Here is a 14,508-nt window from a genome sequence, read left to right as displayed (position 1 = left end):
ATCTTCTAAAAATAAAACTTTCAGCCTTTCTACTCTAGGGAAAAAGGAAGAGCAGCGGAGCTGTATTATGTGCCGCCATTTGTGAGCAACGACGGCAACCAGACAACTGGCTTGCCGGTTGTCTGCTTGCCGCCGTAGTTTGCGGTAGCTGTCCAGAGCGTTGTGCCGAGATTTATTTGTCCGCGGACACGAAACTGGGGAAACTAGCCCTTAACAGCTCCGCTGTAAAAATATTTTCCGAGAAAAAAAGTTTTCAAGTGTTATTGATAACAGGATTTTACTGCATTCTTTTACAGCTTCTAAGCTGTAGCGCAGTGTTGGCATGGCTACAATTAAACTCGCACCAGCGAAATGGAAATGTCTGTAATGAATTTCATCAGTGCAGCCTGTCATAAATTACATTATTTAAATCCTTTTAACTCGGTGAGAAGCATGGTTATAGCACATCCGTAATATTTTCCGTACGCTTTACAAATATATCCTGCTTTTACTGTTGGATCGAGCAATTCGAGACTCAACCCAAACCGATGTAGCAGCAGGCTCTTTAAAAGAGGGAGTGAAGTCAGTTTCGAGTTTTCAGTTGACGACAAATGTTTGCTAATTGTCCATTTCCTTCCCCCTCCCTTCCCCCTCTTTCGAGTCGTTGCAGTTATGCGCATGAGATGAGCTATTCACGCCGTCGAATCTGCCGTTAGGGGTCAACAACCCCGAAACATAGAAATAAAAAGAAATTGCCGTGCCGGCACAATCGAAATGTATAAGAATACGAAAGGGATATGCAGAGGGAGAATAGCTCTGTTCTAGCGTAAAGCTACGATAAAAGCACGTTTATGGTCGCTGTCTTTTTCTCCAGAGAATATTCTAGACCAAAAATGTTGAAGGACAAAGTCGGTACCTATTCGTGTCAAAAAAAAAAAAAAATTCAAGCAATAAAATAAAAGAAGATAAAAAAACACCACAGAGAAGTGCTTGTTTGTAGAGTTTTTTTCTCAACCTGTTTCTCTTACGTTTTATTTTTATTATAAACGTTCTACAATAATCCCTCGACTGTGTGTCGCCAGGGTCGAGTTCATAGGGACTTTTAGCGAACCATAACCGTACTACCATTACCGTACTACCGTTACCGTGGGGCCACTTGCGCATGCCTGACCGCGTACCGTTCAAATCCTGCAAAATTTAGATTTTAGCGTACTGGGGACTCGCACCGTGGTGTCGGAGCTCGACTCCAGCATACCCTGGTGACAAAAGTTGACGGCCAGTAAATAATTGATGAAACTGGTGGCGCAATAAAGTGGAATAAGGCTAAAACTAAGGATGGGCATAAATCGGTTCCTGATACTCGGGGACAGCGTTTCTTGACAATGCAGTCAAAGCTATGGACGTACTGAAGCTTGCGCACCCTGGGCAGCGATCAAATCTATGCGCGAACCCTCTTTATTTCTTCTGATGTGCCGTGAAAAACTGCCCCCCGAGTGGGAAGGACCGGTATCCTGCTCACCACTGAAATGAAATAAAAAAGATCAAGGTACACCTAAGCATTCCTTATGAGTTGTGAATGCGAAAGTATGCAAGCCGCTCGTCCGCTCCCTTTTTTCGTCTGCTGCGTACTTTTCGTCAACGGTCGGCGCGTGTGCTCCCCTGGTGACCTTGGACGCTCCGCGCTGATGGACACGCAGCGCCATGAGGTAAGCGGTCGTGGAAATTGACGAGTGCAGCGGCCAATGGGAGCCCCGTCGACGGGCGCCAGCCAATGGAACCGAAGGAAACTATCTGTCGTTTTTGCGCTTCAGACTGATGACGTCAGCTCGCTCCATGAGACAGTTTATGCCTTCGCATTAAAAAACTCAGTCTTTCCACTCTGGTGAAGAAGGATGACCAGCGAAGCTGTGCTTAGGTGGGAATGAAGTAATGGCCGGCCGCAAGTCGGCAAGCCGGAGTGGAAAGGCTGGAAAGGTTGCCGCCATCTATGAACGACGACGGCAACCAGTCAATCGGAAAGACGGTTGTCTGATTGTTGCCGTCGCTCATAGAGTGAGGTAGCTGTCCGGAGTGTTATGTCGACGTTTATTTGCTGGCGGACACGATCCTGGGGAAACAGCCCTTAACAGCTCCGCTGTAAAATGAAATGAGTATGACTTTTTGCACAAGTGTAATGCCCTATAGTTACACGGGCACAGCCCTAACCTCACTCAAGCTGCCCGTAGTTTAAGGCCATTGACCGTAGTTACACTCAACTCTACCCAACACGAGTACCTTGATACCCGTTGACAAATAAAGGCAAGTGTCGTGTTATGCCATCACTCTAAGTAATGACGCAGACTTATAATAAAGGCACTTTGTCTCGTTTATAGGCGTTTAATACATGCTCTGATAACGCGCCTTATAGGGGGTATTCACTTGACGCCATAATTGAGGGCGATGTTTAGAGCGTATGCTCAGAACGAGCTCGCATTAACAGTCTGCTAAGGCTGGCAACCTTGATGATGCGGAATGCACGTTGCAAAATAACTGTGGAAGCTCGCTGTCCGCACGCGCTCAGCATTCGCGCACACAGATATGGCCGCCAGTGAATATTGCCTCTAGCGCGAGCTTTCTCGTCTAAAGGCTGGTTCACACAGACCCGTTTTCTTACGTTACGTTACGAAAAGTAACCGGGAAATCTTTGCTTCGTATTAAGCGTGGCAACCAATTCAAGGAGATAGCCTGACACGCGACATTTGAGACAGGAATGTTTCGGTAACGACGAGCTATAGGACGGTGAGTTACCGTGGTAACCAAGGGAATAAGGCTCCTTGTAACGTAACGTAAGAAGTTGAGCTCGCGGTTCAACCCACGGTGGTTCAACCTTTCACACACCACCGTTTGGTTACGTTACGTCAAAGTCACCGAAACATTCGTGTCCCGAATGTCGCGTGCCAGGATATTTCCTTGAATAGGCAGTCACGCTTAATACGAAGCACACGTTTCCCGGTGACTTTTCGTAACGTAACGTAAGAAAATGGGTCTATGTGAACCAGCCTTAATACTCGATTCACACGATCAGCATAAACGTGCCTTTAACATAAAACTCTTTGCAATCGGCGAATCAGCCCGCTCTCTTCGGTCGCGAGCAAACGCCACGCGCGGAGGATCGTAAATAGATTTGCCGCGCAGAATAAAGGTCCCTTAGGTAAAGCTACCTTTATAATCGTGTGAATGGGGTATTATAAGCGGAAGGGTACTCACGCAGCTGCACGCAGCCAAAACGCGGCGAAAGACAGCGAGGGCGTGGTGAAGGCACGAGGTCACCAAGGAAACCGCAACGCCATCGGAAGCATTTTTTGTTTGTTTTTTCATAGCTTCCTCTATACTGACAAAACCTGGCAGATCGCCACGAGAAGCGGCCGCCGAAATTGAAAAGGTAGAGCGGCAGACTACGGATGAGAGGAGAGCCCTAAAGGGCCCCTTCATGTGCCAAAAGTAGCGCAAGGTGCGTCGATACACGAGGCACGTGCAACGTGCAGTCCTTGGGAAGATCATGGCGGCACAGCGCAGCACTGAGCTAGATTTCAGACGCCATGAATTTTCCAGAAGTGGCGCGCGGCACGTGCCTCGAGCGTTTCTACAACAATTAATGGCGCCACTTTTCCCAGGATAGAGGGGCTTTAGGAGAGCCATGTGACGGGCTCCCCGCTGCGGCGAGACGCAGAAAAACACTTCTCCCGAGCAATGGTATGTCCGTTCGTGCTCCTCGCGTTCCTCGCGCTACCGCTTCTTTTCTCGTCAGGTTTGAAAACCATGTTTCGGGTCCTCGCCGCTGCAAAAGCTGTGCGCTGACGTCCAGGTTCCCCGAGAAATGTTTTGTGCTACCAGATCCTCGCGCTCCTAATCTGCGACCGGACACTCTATAGCTCCTCCGTCAAAGTCCCAGGCTTTGTGACTATAGAGGAGGCTACATTTTTTAGATTGTTAAAGAAAAAAAAAACCGTTCTGCGACGTGCCGGGATCGTTATAAAGGCAGCCCCCACCACTAGTATGGTTTCTCCAGCAATATTTGCTGCTCCGAGTGTTTCTAGATGGCTCCTCTAGCTTTCTGCAACAGTCTGTACACTCTTAGAAAAAAGGGTACGGATAGTCCTCCCTTACGGGAGGAACAATCTTGTAACCTATGTTCCTTTAGAAAGGGAGAAACCTTCGTCCCTGAAGCAGGGGAGCAAAGTTCCACCGTCGCTTGCATCTCAATATGGCGGCCCCGAATCGAGAAAATCGAGCCCAATAAGGCTTAACGAGGACGCTACGTCTCTTGTACGGGACGAGAGCAGCAGCAAATAAAAGCGTAACACGAGCTTTCCGCAAACTGTGTTTATTTCCGAAGCCAGACTCCCCCCACAGGTACAGACACCTGCGTTTCGAAAGCAGTTACTCAGTCTTCTCGTCGACAGCACTGCGACGTTAAACGGAGACAACCGATACCTAGTTACTTCGCGCACTTTGCGTCTTACCTTTGGTGTTCCTCGAGTCACAATTCCTTCGTCAACCGCACATCACGGAGAAGGGCAAACTCACTCCGCGAAACCAAAAGCCGCTCTCGAAAGAACGAACTCGAAGCCGCTGTTTATCGCGTAGCGTGATAGAAGGTTAAATCGCTAGCCACCAGATGGCGGGGTCAAGCAGAGTAATCGCAAGTAGCTAGGCTAGGTGGCGCTTGGTACCGCCCAATTCATGTTCTACAAAAAATAATTTGCTTCTCTCAGGCCACTACTGTGCTTGAGGACCCTCTACTATACACACATGACTCCCATACACTTATTACAAGCATCAGGTGAACATACATTAAGCACATGCACTGCACACACAAATATCAATACAACGGAACTCTACACTAACCCGAACACTAAACCCGTGCTCTGCGTTTCCGTCTTTTATACTGGTCGTTTTGAACGTGCGGAACTTTTCGGTGACTCCCTAAGCAATAAAAAATATTCCCAGCATGTTGATTTTTTCCCTGCAATGTCATACCTCTGAGAGTATTTTGAATGGCTCAGGGGTTGAATCTCTTATTAAAAAGTAAACGCTCAATCATGCCGTAATTATTTGAAAGCCAATAAATCAAGCCGCTCCAATGCGGTTCGAAGCCATGAGTTTGTTTCCCCACACGGCAAGTCGTAGCTTGTATTTCTATTTGTTTTTCTATTTGTGCTGTTCGCGCGAAGCTGCAATTGCCGTTTGAATTAATCTCTGTAGAGTGGATATTCAGTCAGCTGGAAGTGATGCTTCACGGACTGAGAAATTGCTTTTCGATCAACTTGAATGCAGTCAAAGCCGCGACTTGGGGCAGGTGTTAAGTGTACGGAACTACGCCGTGGCGAGCCCGAAAACTTCTAGCGCTCATCCCAGCGCGCCACGGAGGGCAGTTTCTCCAGCAACCGTAGTATAATTAAACAGCAAAATAAAGGGTATCTTTTTTTTCGATTTTACCTACTATTGTTTTTAATGCCGAAATTCCATACTGTAAATATACGCACTTTACGTCACGCTTTCGTACTGTTCAGTCCTTGCCCCTGAGCGCAATCGCTGTCGGGGACGAGACAATTCCGACAGTCACATTGGCCACTGTACGGTAGGAGCTTCTACTGTTCAGACCAGCGTTCCAACATGACTATCCGCACGTTGATCGATTGCACGTAATCCCTCAAGTGGTATTAAACTTTTTAATGTAAAGCGGAATGTCAACCTGCGACACCCCGCCCCCTCCGATCACAACCCGACCAGCGGCATCAATGCCCAACAGTTTACGATCTCATCTTCTTGTTACACCACTGATACGCGAACACATGGTCACATCGGCGATAATTCCAGTCTTCTGTTCACAACCCAACACTGTCATCACGATGTTGCAGCTATGTTGCTGACACGCACAAACACAAAACCACGTTGAACGCCGGTTGGACTCGGCATCGGAAAACAGAACCGAACTCAGGGGGGAAGGCACCCAGGCAGCCGGCAGCAAAGCCTGGCTGTCTTGGACGCAGTTCCTGCAGTTTCCATAACGTCGACACAGTTCCGCGTGCTTTCGCTACTGTAGTCTGTAGTGCTGCAGCCTGCATTGGCTGTAGTTCCGTCGTTCCGTGCCGCGCGAGTCACGCAATCCGGAGACGGCCATCCCCCAGCAGTGTACGTGGCGCTGCTGGCACTGCTCCGAACTTCGCTGTTTCTAGCGGCTTCGTTTGCTCGTTTGATAAAATTAGTGATAAAAACGTCAATGCAACCGAAATGTTCTGGACGTTTAAACTAGAAGATGGAATTACAGGCGGCCTTCGCTGCTGCTGGAGCTCAATCAACTCAACAGCTATTTATTAAACAACGCGCGCGACCTGCTCGAAAAACGAAACCGAAAGACGATGAGTCGGGAGGGCGAAAGCTTTCTCCCGTCTGCCTGGAGAAGGAGAAAAACATTTCGTTCCTCCCCTTTTCTCGTGTCCGCTTGGGGGCGCGTCGGTAGAAGGGAGGAAGGCGCGCCGTTGCTACTTTTTTCCTCCATTTTTTCTTAGAGTGTAGTCAACGCTTGCAGTGGCGGAGCGTGGATGTCGCCATGTTGAACACAGAGCCGCGGTGTCGCGGTAAGTCAACCACGGTAATCCGTTTCAGGCACGTGCGGCCGCTACGAGTAGCGCGTGCGCAGTCGGGCCCACCGTATCGGTAGTACGGACGGTAGCGGTTAACTAAAAGTCTCTATTGTTTTAGAATTACTTCATGAAAAATCAAGGCGAGAACGAAGCCATAAAGAATTGCGGAAGCAAACACTTGATCTAAGCATTCATATCCTTGGCCAATCCCACTTTGTGTATAAACACCAAAAGACGTTCGGAAACAACAACATTTATTTAATTATTTATTTATTTATAACTTGACAACGTTACTAAAACACTCAGTTGGGAAACTCGCCGTCGAAACCTGGGCCGCTGGCGTCCACCGAGACCGAGCTAAATGCGACAACAGGGCCACTCTTTATCCATTGTCTGTACTGTGGACACCTTGAGGTTTTTGAAAGCATGTTTTTTGGGGTAAAAACAAACGGAAAAGACTCTTTTTGTATGAAATTTATTGGAGTTTGGTACCAAATGATGGGCGCGTGATGTTTTTAAAAGTTTTAGGTTGCAGGGTTTCGCGGCACAATCAATATTGTTTTTATACAACCATGCCTCAGCGGGCCTTTCATGTAGCACGTCCCGCCCTAGGTGCATTTTAACTCCAATTGCTGAGCGCGGCGCGACCGCCGGGGATACGGGGGTGGCACCCCTCGATACCTCCGTCCCTGGATCTTTGTAGCGTACATGTTCCTATTGTATACCGGTGTGATTTACGTCTTGCAGTTTACAGTGTCAATAAACTTTCCTTTAAACCCTGTAACCTTCACCGCTATATCTGTTCTTAGAGCCAAAATAGAAGTCACGTGCAGTTCCTCGAGTTGCCTGCTGCGGAGAAATGGTGGCGTTGTGTTCGTCATTAGCTCGGTGCTCGGAGACAGATTGGGGCCACTTTTTCGAAGCTTTCTCTATGGGAGTTTCCCAACTGAGTGTTCTAGTAACGTTGTAACTTGACTTTCCGACCGCTTTTATAGCGGTCAAGGAAATTAAAACCACTCAGTGTGGCTAACAAATCATGACAAGCATGTAATTCACAAAAAAACTACAAAAAAAAAAAAAGGTTAGTCAAACTGGCACCGCACTCGCAGTACAAACAATGTAAAAAAACACATTTGTGTGCTGTTTAGAACGAGAAGATTAAAATGATATATTATTAAAGGAATGACTAGGGTTAATCGTAAAAGTGTGTCGAATATGAATGGCGCAGATGCAATTTCTTCTAACACGTGTCCTCGGTAAAAAGTCCATGTACGCCTGAAGTAAACGCGTCGAGGGGGCTTGCGTTTACAAGCTCTTCGGGAAGTTTGTTCCAGTCGGTAACAGTGCGTGGAAGTAGCTCTACTTAAAAACGTTCTTGTGGCAGAAAAAACTCGCACATTGCTTTATTGTGTTTGTTTCCAGTTAGTTTTTCGGCCGAAACAACACACTCTTCTACCCTTTTCCTTCAATCCTCCTTGCTATGTTAAAAATGCTTACGATGGGTCAGCTGAACACACACACACACGCACACGCACACGCGCGCACACACACACGCACACACTTTTCTGTGGTGTAATCTTTGTTCAGCTGGCCCATCGTGAGCAATGAACCAAAATAGCTCAGCTTAAGTTAAGAATGCGTTAGTCGCAAAATAAGGTAGCCTTTTCTAGACAAGGTGATCTCACCGTGGTAGAGCAGGTAGACGAGAGCGGCACCGACGAAGGCTCCCAAGTACTGCACCGCGAAGTACAGCGGCACCTTGTTGATCGGGAATTTCTTGGTCGAGGCCAGCGCCAGCGTCACTGCGGGGTTCAGGTGGGCTGCGTCCCGGAAGAAGCCAGAACAGTGTCAAGCTCAGGTTAACACCTCCCTATGTGCCCCTCGAGAGTACAAGAAAAATAAAAATCCCGGTCCTTTGCCGTACCCTGCATAAAAACAAACTGCTACACATCGCTAGACACAGTAGGAAGGTTTCGTAGTCCGTTTTTTTCCCCCTCCGCTACACTCTCCGCATCGCAAACGCCGGTACTGCGCCTGCGCGCCGTTAGCCTTCTCTACAGAGTTCCAAATCTCTGTAACAGCGGATTGCGCAGAGCATTTCTGGACAGCGTAAACGATGTCCGGAAACTCCCTAGTTGCACTGCCAAGGTTAAATTTAGCGTACTTTTGTGGCCCCACTAAAGTGAGCGGAGGGTGTTCATGTGACGCTGTGACATCATGTAACACTAAATTTCCGCCAAGTTTAGCGGATAAAATTTCCCGCTAAATATTGCGAAATATCTTCGCTACATTTATCGGCAAGCTTGTGACGTCACGCGACGTGATGTAACGTGACACTCCCCGAAGTTAAAATGTCGACACCGTGTTTCCCCGCCTGCATTTAGCGGGCTACACGACGTGTGCATGCACGAAACACACACGTGGTCCGCTCCAACGGCTATTGCCGCGAAACGCCGTCCTGGCTTGAAGGGATTGAGATTTATTTTCCTCACTCGGGTGAAATGGGATCACATTAATGAACGCTCCACGTTCGGAAAAAGCGTGGGACTTACGCAACAACACGTAGATACTGAGGCCTGTGCAGTGAATTGTTTGCGTCATCGCGGGGAAGGGCGGGACTCAGTCAATGAAAACATCCATGGAAAAATTCTGCGAACGGGACGGTTATTTTTATTATTTATATTTGGACGCAAGATGAATCGCTGTCAGTCGACGAGGTTGGAGGAATGGACTGCAGCAATTGGCGCAGTCACTAAACCTTGCCCCGACTGTCACAGTTCCGGCGAGGTTAATAACTGCCCTAGCCGACTATGATGCCGTGGAAACAATTGCGAATAACCTTCGCCGGAACAAATAAAAGGTGCTTTATCTTTGACTGATGCCCCGCGGATTCCCAATGCTAAAAGCCGACGTCCTTGCAGTTGTCCCCGGACGAGTTGAGACCAGCGCCGGCCTACGGGTCCCCACAGTTGGCCGGTTCGAATCGCGGGCGAAGTGCCCGCAATCTGACAGAGGCTTAAAGGCCGACGACCGGACTCGAGATTCTGCAAGGCAGAAGATCCTCCTCACCATGGGGAGGAGGAAATAGGCAACGGTGGACAGGGTAGAAGGGGGAGAGGAGAAAGCGAGGGAGAAGTGGAAAGCGCGAACTGGTCGAAGGTCTTTAATGTTGGTTAATACTAGCGACTGCTTACGACTGCTTACGACCTTTTACGATCTTTTAAAACGAAAGAATGCACTGGCGCCATCTATCGGGGAGCCGTGGAACACGGCTTTTGCGTATACATTTCAGTATATTTTCTTTCTCGTTTTTCCCTCCACATAATTTTCTTTTTTTGGTTTGAAAAAGCTTTTAATTGACAATGCTATCAACTACAATTTCTCATAGATAGTACGTAATTTTATCACGCAAATACCGCAAAACCTTTATCTACAGTGAAATGCAGTTCCAGAGTCGCCTCATAGATGGCGCCAGCGTGCCAAGTGTGTTCTCTCGTCGAAGGAGGTCGCAAAGACCTCCGTCGTAAGCAAACTCAAGTGTGTGAACGGGCCTTTATAGACCAACACGCTGTTTGCAAACAAGCACGCGTGCGGCCCCACCAGGTGTGGGCACTGCGCGTGCGCAGAAACCATTAGCGCGTGACAGGAAGCGTTTGCGCACGCGCAGTACCGACAGCAGCGCCACCGCCGCGGCGTGACGTCAGAGAGTCGACTCGGTGCATAGACGTCGCTAGATACGGCCTCTGGTAGCCGCCATCCTGCAACTGGTGTGGGTAGATCGTCTGATGGTCAAGCATCACTGAGGCCCCGGGTACGCCTCAGCAATGCATGACTATCAGACGATCTACCCATACCAGCAACATGGCGGCGCTGGTATGGGTAATACCAGCAACATGGCGGCGCCCATGGGCTGTACTTGCCAACGCCTATACGGAGAAAAATAAGGGAGAAACTGAAATATAAGAGTGCCGAGCTCTGATAGGAAGGATAGCTGTTTTTTGTCTCTACTCTGTTCTTTTTTGCAATCAGTGCGAATGAGAGAGTTTTCGGCATCTCGCGCAGCGTCTTGCGTTGGAACGACGGGCGCCGGCGTTCGAAGGAGTTCAAACGGTAAGCAGAGACAAAGGCTTCTAGCTCTTTACGTATGTCCGCTATCCCTCCAGTCTAAGCTCTGTGTGTACTTTAACGTCGCCAGGCGCTCTCGTCTCGTCCTTTCGCCCAGTATTTCTGCGTAATGCGGGGAAGGTGCTGTGTAACCGAGATTTCGGTGTTTCGGAGTTTTTGGAGAGTCGCGGAAGTCTGGTATTGAGCATGAGCGTCGTCTGCAAGTTTCTCATAAACTGCACTTCTGGATATGACACTTTCATTGATATGTCGAAATACGGCTGCAAATCTCTTTTTTTTTTTTTCATTTTCTTAGCTTACAATTCTAATTGGCAATAACTGTCCCGATAGGAAGGCTTTGTTTGAATGGAGTGTTATCAAGTCTTGCACCTCTTGGCGGTTGGATGCTTTGTGTCGACCGGTGTCGCGTCGGTGTGTTTGGTCAACACGGGTGATAAACTCGGAAAGGGGAGACGCGTGTCACGACAGTGTCGCGTCGAAAGATAACGGAGTAGGACTAATTAGGTGACAATGAGGTCGCCAGTTCCAGACATAAATTGTACTCCTATAGCGGCAGTGGCGGCCCGGACCAATTTGTCTCCTGTATAGTGTTTCGGCCGTCTCGGGCATGTACTACACTCACGTATCACAAAGACCGTTAAGTGGCGTTACGGATGACTGCGTGTCGGCGTCGATGGAGCGATGGTTTCGCATTGCTGCGCGCGCAGTTTCGTAGCCGCCAAGCAAGCTCGAGTGAAAGGTGCGGCTACACTTCATTCCAGGAACTTTGTGCGCGTTAGGATGTGCTGTGTTTTGTTACGGGCGAAAGGAAAGTCGCGTGGCTTCGTGCAGAGCGGCGAAGCTGGCGGGAGGCGGAGGCATCGACATCACGGGGCGCTCTTCGCGTGCTTGGTTTCGGTTTGAAGCCGCGTAAAAGATCGTTAAATTTTAGCGGAAACGTTTACCCGCTACGTTTAGCAGAAAAACTGTGCCGCAGTGTGGCATGACGTCAATGTGAAACCACGCCGTGATACTTGCTGAACGTAGCCGAGAAGTCTTCCCGCTAAGTTCAGCGGGTCACGACGTACACGAAACCCACACGGGATCCGCTGCGAGATCTCGCCAATAGAGAGTTTTAGTATAGATTGTTCTCATAGCTCCGATAACGGTATCCGATAACAATACGACGCACGCGCAAAGCCGTCCGTAGAGTGTCGGGTATCGTTATCGGAATCATCGGAACGATATACTATAAAACTCCCTGATAAAGTTTGTCGCCGTGAAACACTCCGTGTAGCGCGTGGACACTTACAGCTTACACCTCCCGCGATGGTAACCGCAACGAAGATGGCCGTTCCCCATCCGACGGGCCCCACGATGGGCGCCAGTGGCTCGTTGTCCCCGGCGATGATGATGGCCAGGATGGAGTCGCCGATGAGCTGCGACAACCGAGAAACATGGGTACTTTAGAAGCGAAACTTGTTTTCTGGGCACTTTCTTTCCCCTTAACCAAACGGCGTATAAATGGGAGTGGCTCTAACCTTGAACGTCTAAAAACACACACAACAACTATATATATATATATTAAAAGGAGAAAGACTTAGAAGGCAGCGCTTATTTTCGTATCGCAAGGCGCACACGTTCGCTAGCTCTCAACGAAACGATTGCGTAACAGTTTTGATGCGAGTTGCACGAGTATACGAACTGGAGTCGTTCTGTACGACATCGCGCGAGTCACGCACCTGGACGCGCGATAAAAGAATTTACACCCTTCAGGGTGTAAATTAGCTCGTCCCGGGCCAACATAATTCAGGTGTTGGCGAAAGTTAGCGGCACCCTAGAGATCATCACTGTTTTACGAGCAAAAAGTCTACAAACAACACGCACCGGATACAGTCGTACATGTGCGCACAAACCATAAATACGGAGACAGTTAATCACCCCAGACCGAAATCACAACCCTGTTGTCCCTCCAGAGCTTAATATATACTCGACAGTTGAAATATACTGTTTCGAAGGTGGTCGTCTCCACAAATATACCCTATTTCGAAAGTCCACCGGGTAGCATTGGCTCGGACACGAAGCACGTGATTGGATCCGAGTCTTCGCCGAAGGATGATGTCACACTCGTATCCAATATGTGCTCAGAGTGCGTGATCTAGCAATGGTGGGCAGCCGTTGCCGCGGACGTTTGAAAAAGGGTCTATAGCGATGGTGATAGGAGTGTTGCTTCGTGCTTGTTTACATTTCTCGTATATAAAACATAATATCTCGAAGTTTCAGGATCCCATCTCAAAGTAACAAAGTATCAGTGAAAAGACGGTGAGAGTGCACGCGAGCTGGTGGTAGCTAATCATGTCGTATTACACCTGAGACTGCGGTGGAAGAAATCGGAAGAACTTTCAGTAGAAGGTCCTTCTACTGAAAGTTCTTCCGATTTCTTCCACCGCAGTCTCAGAAAGTATCAGTGTAGGGAACAATAATTATTCGCTGTAGTCGCTATTGGATAATTGGTTCTGAAATGCTGAAGCCACCAATCGAACGTGATGCGCATGGCGAATGTTTACTCAAGTTTTTTGCGCGGTTCTTATCACCGTTCTGCTCAAAACATGAAGAGTCAGTTTGCGCGCAATGCTCACCCAAGATGCAGATATATATCCAGCGATTTCTTACTCTATTCCTCACAAAAATTAACAACGCGCAGTTCGAAAAACCTAATCTCTAATGAGTAGTCTCCGGAAACGCGTTAAGTTGCCCGTTACGACTTACCTCTTTCCTTTAAAATAATATATATATATATATATATATATATATATATATATATATATATATATATATATATATATATATTAAACAAAAAAGAAAGAAACGGAAGTTGGTAGCACTCTCCATTTTGTTAACCCGCTATGCTTCACCATCCATGGGCTTACTTTGACTTCTAAACGGTTACGTTGTTGAGGCCTTACAGTCTCAAGACATAATAGTCACGTCAACAAATAAGTACACTATATAGTTAGTTTTTTTTTTTATTTTAATTTCACGCAGATCCTTGGCTAATCATCTGCTTGGGTATGCGCCAAAAACTTAAGGACATCAACAAACAGCGTTCGAAAACTCGCGCGTACCGAGGCAACTGACTGAACTGCCGAAAATAGAGCCCGCGGCCTTGTTTAGGTTGGGATGACTCAATATACTTCGACAGCGACGCAGTTTGCAAACAGTTCTCCGCTGAAACACGTTGCGACTTTCCGAAGTCCTGTACACAGAATACGGGAGAAAAGGCGCAGCTGGTATTTGTAGAGTGTTCGTTATCGTAGCACTTCCGTATGCGGGGAAAAAAAACAATTAAAATTAACTAACTTTTTAAACAACATGTAACGTCGGCGATGTTTTACTGACGAAAGCTGACGCCGTGTAGCGTTATACCATCCGGTGCATAGGATAACGCTGACGGCATATGCCCACAAAAAAAAAAAAAAAAAAAAAAGTTCCGACAGATTCAACGGCTATACTGTACAATCCGACGGAATTTTTGTTCGTTTAAAAACGGTTTTCTGTTGATTTGCGCAGATTTCTGGGTAAATCGTTCGAAACAGCGATCTTGGGATGTTCTCAGATCAAGTTATGTCAGGCACGCGAAAAAAAAATATACTCTACTCATTTGAAAATAATAATAAAAAAAAAGTGCATTTCTTGCTTCTTCATTGGTTGCTCGTCGTTCTTATAGGCCAGTGCCACAATCTGATTGGCTGCTCAGCGATCATGAGACGCTCGGCATTAACCACACCTTTCTTTTTTT

At 47.7% G+C, this 14,508-nt stretch overlaps 1 protein-coding gene across 1 annotated transcript in view; it reads right to left on the bottom strand.

Moving 5' to 3' along the window:
* The window catches only part of LOC8043520 (aquaporin-9), a 56,549-nt gene that overhangs the window by 19,472 nt on the left and 22,569 nt on the right, over positions 1-14,508 (bottom strand). The window contains exons 2-3 of the mRNA XM_029989272.3: positions 12,022-12,148; positions 8,291-8,425 (exon numbers count right to left, since the gene is read on the bottom strand). Of these exons, the coding sequence (XP_029845132.1) occupies positions 8,291-8,425; positions 12,022-12,148 (262 nt within the window). The remainder of the gene's footprint in view (positions 1-8,290; positions 8,426-12,021; positions 12,149-14,508) is intronic.

The sequence above is a fragment of the Ixodes scapularis genome, unplaced genomic scaffold (genome assembly GCF_016920785.2).
Source record: "Ixodes scapularis isolate PalLabHiFi unplaced genomic scaffold, ASM1692078v2 PGA_scaffold11__112_contigs__length_91849675, whole genome shotgun sequence".
NCBI classification, from domain to species: Eukaryota; Metazoa; Arthropoda; class Arachnida; order Ixodida; family Ixodidae; genus Ixodes; species Ixodes scapularis.
The sequence above is the reverse complement of the archived record's forward strand: the minus strand, read 5'-3'. Positions and strand labels throughout refer to the sequence as shown.